The 13,086-nt window shown below is 32.0% G+C and overlaps 1 protein-coding gene across 23 annotated transcripts in view; it reads left to right on the plus strand.

The window, feature by feature from the left end:
* Positions 1–13,086, plus strand: part of grh (grainy head) — a 663,099-nt gene that overhangs the window by 341,724 nt on the left and 308,289 nt on the right. The window contains exon 1 of one of the 23 annotated variants that reach the window (XM_067774959.1): positions 4,221–4,758. The exons of the other annotated variants lie outside the window; for them this stretch is intronic. Coding sequence (XP_067631060.1) covers positions 4,703–4,758 — 56 coding nt within the window. The 5' untranslated portion in view covers positions 4,221–4,702. Of the gene's footprint in view, positions 1–4,220; positions 4,759–13,086 lie in introns of those variants that run through there. 23 annotated transcript variants of the gene reach the window in all.

The following is a 13,086-nucleotide window of genomic DNA, read 5'->3' on the forward strand; positions in this document are numbered from 1 at the left end:
TATACAGGTGTAATTCCTATTCGACTTTCCGCAGAATATAAACAAGAACGATGTGTGGATCTAGTTTATTGTCAGCACGCAGTGATTCGCTGTATTATTGGAAGCCAGTGCCACCTTTTTTCGAATCAAAAGTGTTCAATAGAGATGTCAATTAGCTGGGCAGCGCTAATATAATCTTACTCTATCTAAAATGATTCCAAAATGTAAATAATTTCTTAATTAAGGTGCAGTCACTGACTGGGCCCATTTTGACAAATATTTCCGGCGATGCTTGTAAAAAGCTATTTCAACTCTCTATACAAAGAGCAGCCAATACCAATTTCACACAGAAACCTAATAGAATTACAGTTCTTTTTTGCTAAAATATTTAATTTTTCTTCTGTTTATTGACCATAAAATCTAAAACACTAAGCAAAACTGACTACATTTCTTTCAAGAATTTCGATCTTGTATTGAAGATTGAGTTCAATTAGGGCTTTAATGTAGAAAACTTTACTTCGTCCTTTAAACTTCTCAGATCCTACACCCTCCTACTCTGCGCGACTTCTGCTTTTAAGTCTTAAGTCTTTAGAAAATCGCAGATCAATACTCTGCTTGTCATTTGCATATGATATTATTAATGTGTCCGCTGACTGCCCATATTTATTGGATAGGATTCTATTTAATATTCCTCGGAGGTGTCTTCGTAGTTTTTATCCATTTTATGGTGACAATTTTAAACCCCACTATTCCAGTAATGCTCTCATTGCTCGTGCTCTCCGTGAGTTTAACTCTATCAGCACTGTTGCAACTCTAGACTTTTCTGCTCCAAAAGCGAAACTGTTAAATATTTTAAAATCTGATTTCTAAGTACCCTGTATTATTTTTCAAATGAGTATCTCTTAATTTTAGTTTGTATCATAGTCTGTAAGTATTGAAGTCCATTGGCTTATTGAAATAAATAAATAAATAAATAATTATTTCATTAACACTCTGTGTTAAATTGGTGTAAAGAGATTCAATCAACAACCCTTTGTAGCATATGTATTTGCTTCAATTACAAATTTTTTTCCAACATAATATTCTAAAAATTTCTGTAACAACAGGTGCCTCCTCAGCACTTATATAAATCTGTATGCTACATATAACTATAGTGATGTATTAATCATCAAACCGCATCTAAACGATCGAACCAATTTTGACTTGGCTGACGTCATACAAGTTTCACGAAAAAATCAAGTAATAACAAACGCGCATGCGCGCAGCCTATAAACTGAATGCAGGTGGATGCGCCACCAACGCCGTCAACCAAGCAGCCAGCCAACCGATATAATCGAAGCAGTACATAAATGCATTACAGTTGCAACAAAAAAGTTGAACGCTAACACCACGCGCAATTGCATGAAGTTAGAGCTTGTCGCTCATGCGCGTATGCCACCACCAATAATGCATTTAACGCGGCGAATTCACATTCCCAATTGACTGACTGTCTGTTAGCGTGGATGCTGTGTAGGGAGGTAGAAAGCTTGGTTGGTCGATGCGTTGTTTAACGCTTTGTTGGTTGTTTTTTTGCCTTTACTCTGACCGTCGGTCGTATGTTTGTTAGTTGTTGGAATTTTGGTTGCGCAGCTTTGGCGAATGCACAAAAGTTGTCTTCAGTTGTGAATGTCGAGTCGCATAGCTAACACCGACGGACGTAACAACAAACAACTACGTTAACAACGAGTTTTATTTAATTATTTATTTTTATTTAGTGACGCGGTGCAAATCGCTGTAAAAAACCGCGGGTGTTTGTATGTATGTTTGTAAATAATTATTCATGGTGTCAGCGCGCGCAATTCCATTTCGTGTGTGTGTTTGATTTTTAAAGTTTGCAAAAAAATTTGCAAGAAATTAAAACAAATGTACAGATACTGTAACTGTTTATTTTATTTACATATATCCATAGACAAATTGGTATCAACGATAAGCCGCTATTCACTATCAGCAGCAGCAACAACAGCAAAGCGATTAACGTCTGCTGCTGCATCTTCATCTTCAGCTAATGAGCATCGATATTGTCTAGCCAATAAATAGCCTACCACAGCAGCCAGCCAGCCGGTCGTTCGGTAAGTCAACGGGATTTTCCAGTTGGCCCAGCCATGCTTTTAGGTGCGTCGGCTATTGCGTGTAACGGTGCTGTCTGGCTGTTTGTACCTTTGCTGGTGGCTGGTGGTTGCTCGTGATTGCGTTGACCCGCTCCGGTCTTACTTGTTTCATTAATTGTTTGCCACCAACAACAAGAAACACACTGAACAAGAAATAATGATGACACAAAACAGATCGACTTATGTTATTTTTATGACAATTGCTGTTGTTGTTGTTGTGTTGTAAATTTTTGTGACTTGTAGTGTTTTAATTAGAGCAGACAGTGCAATTGACACAGAACTAGCAATTGACTGATGTATTTCAAGTCTAATGCCAAAGGCAGAAAATGGATTAATTAGCAACGATTTATTTGCCATTAATGAAAATTAAATATATAAAGTTCACAAAATGAAATTTGGCTTAACCAAACTGATTTAAATTCAATTCCCAATTCTTTAACAGCAAATTGAACTCAAAATATTTTTTACAGTTAAATTGTAATAGGTCAACATCGCATTCAATTTTATCAATATACAGCAATAAATTTAAATTGAGTTAACTAACTGAAGTAATCAAAAATTAATAACCTCCAATCGAGCTAAATTAAATTAACAAAAATTACAGTAAAAAAAATTTTAATTAATTAAGTCAAAAAAGTTAAAAATAAATTAAAATTAAATTAAATTAAATTAAATCAAATTAAACTAAACTAAATTAAATTAAATAAATTAAATTAAATTAAATTAAATTATATTATATTATATTAAATTACAATAAATTAAATTAAATTAGATTAAATTAAAATAAATTAAATTAAGTTAAATTAAATTATATTATATTAAATTAAATTAAATTAAATTAAATTAAATTAAATTAACGTAAAGTAAATTAAATTAAATTAAATTAAAAAAAATAAATAAAATTAAATTATATAAAATAAAATTTAAGTAAATCAAACTATGTTAATTTAATTTAAATTCAATTAATTAAATTAAATTAAATTTAACCAAATTAAATTAAATTACATTAAATTAAATTAAATTTAACTAAAATAAATTAACCGGTTTGAATCGAGCTCAAGGCCGAACAATAATTATTTTATCATTATAATTGTTATGATACATTTTTTCTTTCTTCTATTCTAATTTAATAATTTTTTCAATTAAGAAAAAATTTATTATAACAATAATAATGATAAAATAATTATTGTTAGGCCTTGAGCTCGATTCAAACCCGCGATCTTACACATCAGTAGGCCGATATAACAACAAAAATTGTTAAAATAAATTAAATTAAATTTTAATTAAATTCACTAAAATTAAACTAAGTTAAATTAAATAATTTTAATTAAATAAAATTAAATAAAATTAAATAAAATAAAATTAAGTTAAAGTAAATTAAATTAAATTAAATAAATTTTAATTAAATTAACTTAAATCGAATTAAATTAAGGTAAATTAAATTAAATGAAGTTAAATTAAATTAAATTAATTATATTAAATTAAATAGAATTTATAACAATTGTTTTTTTTAAGGTTAATTAATTTAAAATTAATTGAGTTCAACTGAATTGCATTAAATTGAACTAAATTGAATTGAATTTAATATAATTAAATTAAATCAAATTATATTGATTGATTTAGTGATTAATTAAGAGAAGCCTACATTAAAAACCAGCAGCAGCAACAACTTATTATTTTATACAAAAATCACAGTAGACATTAAAGCGTCCATCTCATGGAAGACTAGCACTTTTAAAATTCTTACGGAAGACTAACCCGTTTCATGTTCGTATAGAAAACTAACACGTTTCAATAGTTCCATTTTTTAGTTGGTCTAAACATTGTTCGGTTCACAGGATCGTGCTAGTCTTCGACGCTAACAAATGAATCGTGCTTATTTTCCAAGCAAACGACGAACGTTGCTGGTCTTCCACGCGGAATGGGTGGCAGTAATTTCCATATGGCTGCGTCAGAAATTTATTGGAAAAATCTCAGTTAGCGTTGGTGGCCATATTTAATATTGAAAATTTGTCAGATTAATACACAAACCGCGTAACATGACAAATGTTTGCTTGTTAAATAAGAGTGTTTCAGTGACTAAACATATAGAGTGGTTTCAGAGAAAAGTTAATAAAGGAAAAGTCAAACAAAATTAAAACAAACCAACAAGAAATTTTAAACATAAAACAAAACAACGCTACAACTTGCATGCGCTATTAAATTTCCAAGAATTTGTGCCTAAAGTTGAAAAAGTGAACAAAAAGGAAAGAAATAAAGTGAGATTAAAATAAAGGGTATGGAATAAAATGAATGAATTTGCATAGAATTTGCATTTAGTAACATTCATAAGAAGTGATAAAGAATAAAATACAAAATATCGGCAAAACAGTCAAGGCTAACAAAAGACTTAAGCAACGAACTTGTTAATCTGCAGCGGAGAAAGTGAAAAATAAAGTATTTTTGGTTACAGAAACTCGCGTAAAATTGACAAACAGTAGTGATTTACTGAATAAACCAAAAAAACAACAAAGTGGAGTTAAATTTATGCAACTATTGAAGGATTCATAAGGAAAGTGGACAACGTGGCAACAGTCATGGATACGGCGGGTACTTTCTCCATATCCTATGCGGATTGGTTAACGGAGCCACGGTAAATGGAATATATCTTTGTTTGTACATACGAAAAGAAAAAAAGTAAAATAATAATATCAAAACTAATATAATGTATAGAAGCGTATACATAATAATAGAAAAAGTTCGTGAAGTAAATTTAAAATGGTTTTTAAAAAGTAATGGTAGAAAATATCAAAGGATGTTTTAAAATACACAAACATTTTAATAGCAATACGAAACGAGTTATTAAAAATATAATATTTTCTAAACAAATAATATACAAAAAAAATTATCATTTTATAAATAAAACAAACTCGGTAAAAAAATTAAATACAAACTGTTACAAAGTTGAAAAACCATGAAATGCATTCAATTAATATATTTTTACCTAATTATATATATTTATACTAATTCTCAAATTATGTGTTTGTGCATTTTTATCTTAAAAAAAAAAAAAAAAAATCAATACTTTTCTGAACATATTTATTTTTTTGAGTTGATGGCTCGAAACAAACCAAGTTTGACTTAGACTGAAGCTAAGAGAGATAAATTGTATCATCTACCATAGATATCTATATCATAGGAGATGTTAATTGGAAAATACGATTTGCGATTTTTAAAATTTTTAAATGGAATATATATATATTTTTTTCTTGATACAAATTTGTATAGCAAAAAAGTCGTCTGAGTTTGGCAAAGGCTCTCCCTAACTTTACAAAATTTCCAAAAATCCAAACTAAGAAATTCACGCTAATACTTTCGAAGTTTCTTAGTTTCGTTAAATCTGATTATCTAATCAGATTGTTCATTTTGGTTCCCTTTTTCCAAATTTTCATATACAGAGGTACGAGAGTCACATTTTCTGCTGTATTCAATATGTAATTTCCCACGAAAACTAATTTTCTTTGAAAATCTACATATGCCGTTTGAAAGGACAACGACTTCCCTTATAAATGCTCTTTAATTTTTTGAAATATTCGGTTGTGTTAAATTGATATATGCATACGTTTTTGTGCGCTACGTCCTTGATCACTGCGTACAAACGCAATTTGTGTAGCATACTTTCAGGCACACCATCTTATATTGGTTTTGGGGTTGTGTAGCTGAAAGAGTTGTTGATATCACTGATTTTAATTTAAATACTTTGTTTTGTAAGTTTAATATTATTTTATTTCGAATATCCACGGTTTTTGCAACAACTTCCATGCAGTTTCTATGTTAATATAGTGTCTAAAAGTAGACTTGAAATTTAAAAAAAAATTTGTTAAAAATAAAAATATAAAAAAATAGCAAACCAAACACAGTGCAAGGCACAATAGCTTAAATCTCGAAGAGACCCTTCCAAAATGTGAGGCAACACTTCCAAGAAAAAAGTAGCAGAAAAACCTGTTTTTAGCACTTTTAGGTACAAATATTGCAAAAACCAGACCCATTTTAAGAAAGCCTTAAGAAAAGTGATTGCTGGATTTTAAATTTGTGGGCCTGTGTTATAATTTCCATGCACATTCCTCGAGTTACATTCTAATCATCAGCTTATCACGCCTAATCTGTACAATCAAAACAAGACTGTGATATCACTATAATCCAAGTTTAATTGCGCAATTTTATTTTAGGTTGAAGCTTGAAGTAGTACTTGCATTTTATTAGTTGAAAAAATTTGTTTATCCGGCCCTAAATTTATGTCATTAGATTTTGTGGCTATGGTTTTTATTAAATGTCGTGTTTTACTTCTCAAAAATATTAAAATTTGTTGACGTTTTTAGAAAATTAGGTTTTATTATTTTGGTTTATTTTCTAGGTTTTATTAACTAATGATGATCCTACTTTTTTGTTTCAAGCTATTGTTAGTTGTTCTTTATTATTGCTATTTAACACAAATTGTTTATATTAATCAATAATTTATTGACATATATGTTTAAGGTATGCATTTGCATTTGTATTTGCTTTCGAATATGAGCTAAGTGCGGATATAACAAATGTGAAATCTGCGGGGTGTATGAATCAATTTTTACAAATTCACTCTTAGTTATTTAAAACCACAGTTTCATACGTATATACACACATACATTTGACACATTTATTTACTTAACGAAACTGTGTTAACTGATTGACAGTTGAGATCTTAATTAATCGCATCATTTTATGTCTAATATTTTACGTTGAATTCTACGCCTTCGACACTTCGCACCGCCTTCGCTATGAGTTGTTATTACTTTAATATTTTCGTTGGAATGTTGTTAAAAGTTGATTAATCTGTCACTTTTATTTACATGAGTTTATGAATTTCCATGGAAAAACATTCAATTTACATGAATAATATAAAATAATCATTTTTATTTGCTTAAAGCCACCATAGATAGTTGGGCTTTTTTAAAAATCTTGACGGTAATATTTAGCGCTAATTTTTCTGAACTTAATTCTGGCCGTACTAAAAAAAAGAGATTATTGCTCATTTGTTAATATAACTGTTAACAAAACAAATTCGTACTTTTTTTTTTATTTATTCGAATGATTTAAAATCTTTTTGACAAAACCAAAAACACGAATATAAAGATTTGTTTAGGCTGGTCCTTATAAATCCAATTAAATTCAATTTTACCCTTTCAAACGGTAAGAATTGCACAAACAAATTATGGTCTCTATTAAAAACGGTTGAGGGATGTCGCACAGTGATAAAAGTTCAGATTTTAATACGTTCAGGATTGATAAAAAAAAAACCCGTTTCCGATGAACATCAAAATTTATATGCGATAACGTCAACTAAAGCATTATCGACTTTGCTGTTTTTTTTTTTTTTTTTGTACTACCGACTGTTTTTTTATTTATTGAAAATTTTTTTTTGGTTTCGGGTTTCCAGTCCAATAAATCAGAAAATTCGTTTTTTATTCTTTCGCCAACGTTTCAACGTTTTATTTTGGTCTTCTTCAGGGCTCAAAATTACTGCGTTCTTCCTAGTCCAGTTGTTTTGTATAGATACTGCATTGCGCAGAAATGGTCATATATAAAATTTTAAATTATAGGGCTTTGGGATTAGTGTTTTTATAAATTTGAATAAAATTGAAAAGAAATAAGTAATAAAATGAACACCTTTGGGTAATGTAATGTAAATTCAAACCTTTGGGTATTAAAAACCAAAATTAGCATAATATTTTGTTGACCTTCTTAAACTGTAACTTAAAAGCTTTACTAAATACGATAGGAGTGAGTTCGAGAGATGAGACGCGTTATCAATACATGGGATACGTGAGCTTAAAAAATTACAGTAAATGACATTGGTTTCAAGTTATTACTAAATTTTTGAAGAAAAACATTTCAATTTATTAAATTTTGATGAGCTCGAGGCAGTTTAAAAAATTGAAACACAGTTTAAATTTTTATATTTCAATTTTATTTGGTCGATATTTCGATCTATTTCTGAGATCATCCTCAGAAAACAATTGAGTATGTTTTACCGACAATCAGAATGAAATCGAAATATCGACCAAATAAAATTGAAATATAAAAATTTAAACTGTGTTTCAATTTTTTAAACTGCCTCGAGCTCATCAAAATTTAATAAATTATAATATTTGAAGGCAAATAAAAATATTTTTGAAAAACATTTCAGGAAAAAACTATCACCAGTTGGCGCTGATGTGGAATTATTACTACAATTAAAATACATAAGCCGATTTGAGTCCTATGCAAAGCATGGTAAGGAATAGCGAGAAAGTTAAAAAATAAATAAATAAAAGTAAGGCGTGATAACTTCCGAAGAGGTTATAGGCCGAGCTTCTCTTCCAATTTTCATCGTGCTACTTTTAATTTTCTCTAGAAACCTACTTGTTTTATGCTGACTTCGAACGGCATCTGCAAGGCCGATAAGTTTTCACTTCGAGTTTTTCATGGCAAAAATAAACTCGGAGTGTTTGTCAAACACTGCCGCGAGACCACCCTGTTTAGAAAAATTTTCTTCGAATTGAAAAAACTTGTTTCTAAAATTGTGGTGTTGCTTTGCCTGGGGCTCGAACCCAGGATCTGCCGTGATAGACGCAGCACGCAACCACGTCGGCCGCTAAAATATTTCTGTCAAATAACTTAGGTTTAGTACTTTTGTAAAAAATTAAGATGTTTTTTTTTCGTTGGTTATAGAAATAATTTTCTTAAAAATGGAGAATATTTTATAAAAAAAAAAAATTTAATTGTGTAACTGTCACAGCAGTAGACTTGTCAAGCTCAGCGTCTTTACAGTCGAGTACTCCTACATTGCATTGAAATTTTCCTGAATTTAAGAATTTTTAATGAAATATGTGTAGTGCTGGACGCATCGCTCATCCGTGCCAATAGAAGAGATCGCAACCACGACACTAAAAGAATATTTCCGTTCATAAAAATGCCAACTTTCAGCTGCATATGAATATCGTGTCAAATTTTTATTGACGTACTAAAGGTGGCATCCATCAAAGATCGTCTAATCTGAGAGTATAACTGACTTTATTACCACAGAAAGGCAAACATCTTCTACTATAACTCATCCATCCTCCATTGTTGTCTTCCTTATACTGACATATGAAGGGGAAATAAAGATTGCAATAAAGCATCACCTCGGCCACAGGTCGGTGTATTCTTGATGAAGTATGGTGGTACGTTCTCGGTGACCCTCGAATTAGATAACCAGGTAGCTTTGCAAATTTAAAAATATGCACGCATATTTTGCACTCACCACCTTCTTTCAAATCCCTTGACTCAACCTCCTGCCTCGAACTGCAGTGATCATGTCATTTTGTGAGTAAACCCCTACTACTAAACAGATGGCCAACATGTCAATATTTGGACCTATTACTCCAATGAAGGGTGAGGAGAATTTGAGAATATGCTCCGAAGTACTTTCACCCACAAAGAGTATGCGGAGCTGAGGTGTGGATCCAAACACCAACTGGCGAGGCCTGACGAATTTATATCGGCTTTGGATGTCGTGCTACGCAAGTCTCACCTATGCGAAATTACGGTGCAAAGGTGGAGGCTGCGGTGTAATTAAACTAAAGCGGAGCTTCTGAAATAACAAATATTCACCGCAAATTGATTTTCCATTGTGCTGTCTTATTAAGCTACTGTTGATATATGATTTGTATCTTGTTTTGTCTTGAAGAACTGTTATTTAGTACTACTGAAGGATGGTGGACGGTGTGATATAGTCACATTTGTTTAACTGAAATGAAGCAAATTTTCTTTCTAGGAGAGGCGCCATAAGCTTTATTAACCAACTGTTAACCAAATAAAAAAGGAAGCTAAGCCTTGCAAATCCGCTAATATTGAACAACCCTAAAATTTGTAACGTAGAAAGTGCCTAAGAAATTGATTTCACGTAATAAACAATCGAAGCTTGTTCGGAAGAAAACTACTGAAATTTTTTATTTAATAATTTGGGAAGAATTTAAACAACGTGACATCAGAAGGGACAAGGCGACAGCTGTTTCGAGTATATCTTGTAAATCTCTTCAAAACTTTTGCTCCCAGGTGTGGGATTTGAACCCGCACTCCTACGATGGTTGAAGAGTTACAAACGCATTCACGCACGTCATGCCTTAGTTGTTGTAAACTTTACCCCAATTGCCTTCCTTGCATATTTTATTCCTTTGCACAGTACATATTTGACGACCAAGAACGTCCAAGAATATTTAGGGTGTGTTCAGTGTTAAGCCACAACAAAATAACCGAATACCTGCTAGCTTTCTGAGGTCGCCTAAAATATTTAGGCGTATTTCCCCGGAGAAGATAGAAACAAGATAAGATTTTCGCACCTTAGAAGATGCAAAATACTCTTTTTATTGCCAATATATGTAAGTTGACGTGTGCCCTTTTGGAAAAATTATTGTTAGTTGTGGATACTGGCTCTAACTTACATATATATAATTTATAGTGCATATAGTCGATAATATTAAGAAAGTCGGCCTTAAGGATTAAGGGACGAATTATGTATAACGCAACGCATAATTTTTTCTCGAGCGAACCAAAATTCCTATCATATAAGAGCTTTCATTAACTTCAGTGAGTAACAGTAAAGCTGAATGAAAAAAAATGCAAGGCGCGATAACCTCCGAAGAGATCTAAGGCCGAGCTTCGCTTCCAATTTGCCTCGTGCTCCTCTTGATTTTCGCTACATATTGGCCGACTCCGAGCGGCATCTGCAAAGCAGATGAGTTTTCACTGAGAGCTTTTCATGGCAGAAATACACTCGGAGCGCTTGCCAAACACTGCCGAGGGGCGACCCCGCTTAGAAAAATTGTCTTCTAATTGAAAAGCCTTATTTCTAAAATTTTGATGTTGCTTTGCCCGGCGTGTGACTCCAGGGCATACGGTGTGGTATGCGGAGCACACTACCATCACACAACGGTGAATGCCTTTATAAAATTTTTGGTATTATATAGTGGTGACTATGAACGTGAATGACTGCGACGCAAAGTGTCACAGCCTCATACATAATCTGGCCATAAGATTTCATTTTTGAGTCATCCACCTAAGTGTGAGGTTAAAGTTATCGTTATATATACTCCCCCAATTATTAACTCATGATTCGTAAAACATAATAAAAATGTACCCATATGTAATGTGACCAACAATTGAGCGTCCTCTCAGAACAAGAAAAAAGCAATTAATATTTCAAATTAGTTTTCTATTTACGCCCATACTTACAATACTTATACAATATTCCAAGCATATGGCATTAATAAGAACCAACATCACTGATTGTAGCTTCCTTATTTGTCAAAATTCATCAACTGTACATTTGAACAGCAGCAAGTCCCAGTAACATATGTAGAGATAAATTATCATTAATGCATTTCTAAGCGGATACAAAGTAACTTTAGCTGCATTAACACTGAAGATAATCACGTCCATTAAAATATATACAAACATGAAACTAACGCTGGGTGAACGCTTATATATACCTTATCTACCACTAAAAAGGGATTTTGGCTGAATACATACATAAATATGCGCATTAGACTAGGTCGAAAAATTTGCAACAGACAACCTAGAAACCGGAAGCTTATATTGAGATGGTTTCCAAATAAACAGTTTTTTTGTATCATTCTGAAAATGATCGAAGTTGTAATTTTGTTCATGCCTTTTATGTTATACGCGATTTTTAAAACAGTTTTGTCATTATTTTTTTGGTATTAGGATGCCCTAATGTCCTTATAGCTGTTGTTGTACATATTGTAACGAATTTACTGGAAATCCTCTTATTTGCAATTTTCTGCTAACGTTCGAATCACTATACTGTTGAATAAATAACTCCACTATTCAATAATGCAAAATGGTCTTTATTTCAAAATAACACTTCTATTGCTCGACAGATAGCGTGCTTAATCAAAACTGATTCTCGCGCCTCTACTGTTGTCGCCTTTTATACTGTCTCGTTTCCTTGTTGCATACTTCTAGGCTTTTCCATTCAAGAACTTACTAGTTAGTTATCAGCTACAAAATCACCAGCCACAATTACGTTTATAGCTTCTCATATGAGAGTGAGTAATACTTGCACAAATTATTGCCTTCTCTTGTGAGCACCTCAGATAAGATATGTGCATGTGTTTGTGCGTTGCTTCTCCGCTGCGTGTACGTACATATATGTAGACATAATGATTGAATTATTGAGTCACTGCTTAGCATCGGCTTAGAGATGATAGTATCCCTTAGTGCTGTTAATATTCGTTACAATACTTTTGGGTGTTTACGGTATAAAGACGCCAAAAAATATGCTTCTTATTTGACCAACAAATAAGAAAACGGCATGAACTCGAGCTTCAGTAGGACTTTGAAAATTCAAAACAATTTCTTGAGGGATGGGCTTCAAATTCCTTCTTTGCATCCGTATGGGTAGCGACCCAGTCTAATGTACTGCGCAATCACTGCTCATCAATGCTGTACAGATGGCCAGATTCTCCGTTCAGTCAAGTATCTTTTTCGCCGCCAATTCAAACTTATGACCGTTCACATTTGCATAACGCTGCTGATGGACAATAAAAGCAATGAAGCGCAGTGCGACAGTAGCATTGCAAAAGATGGCAAGGACAATTGCTCTTTGGGGAAAACAACAACTAAAAAAAAAAAAAACCGAATAGTGAAGAAGCGCAAAGTGTAAACAGCAGCGAGCAATAACAAGAAAGCTACAACCCTTATGTGAATATTATCAAATGCAAATATGTATAAAAACCGAGTACAATATATTTCTGCCACAGTTCGAAAAATATTAGTTTGCAACTGGATTTTCTTCAATACAATGGAACTAGTCGCAAACTGCTTAATTTTTAACCAACTAAAAGTTTTTATTTTTTTTTAAAAGTCTAAACGAGCACTAGAGTGTGAAATTAATGTAGATTGA

This window comes from Eurosta solidaginis, chromosome 3 (genome assembly GCF_040869045.1).
Source record: "Eurosta solidaginis isolate ZX-2024a chromosome 3, ASM4086904v1, whole genome shotgun sequence".
Taxonomy (NCBI): domain Eukaryota; kingdom Metazoa; phylum Arthropoda; class Insecta; order Diptera; family Tephritidae; genus Eurosta; species Eurosta solidaginis.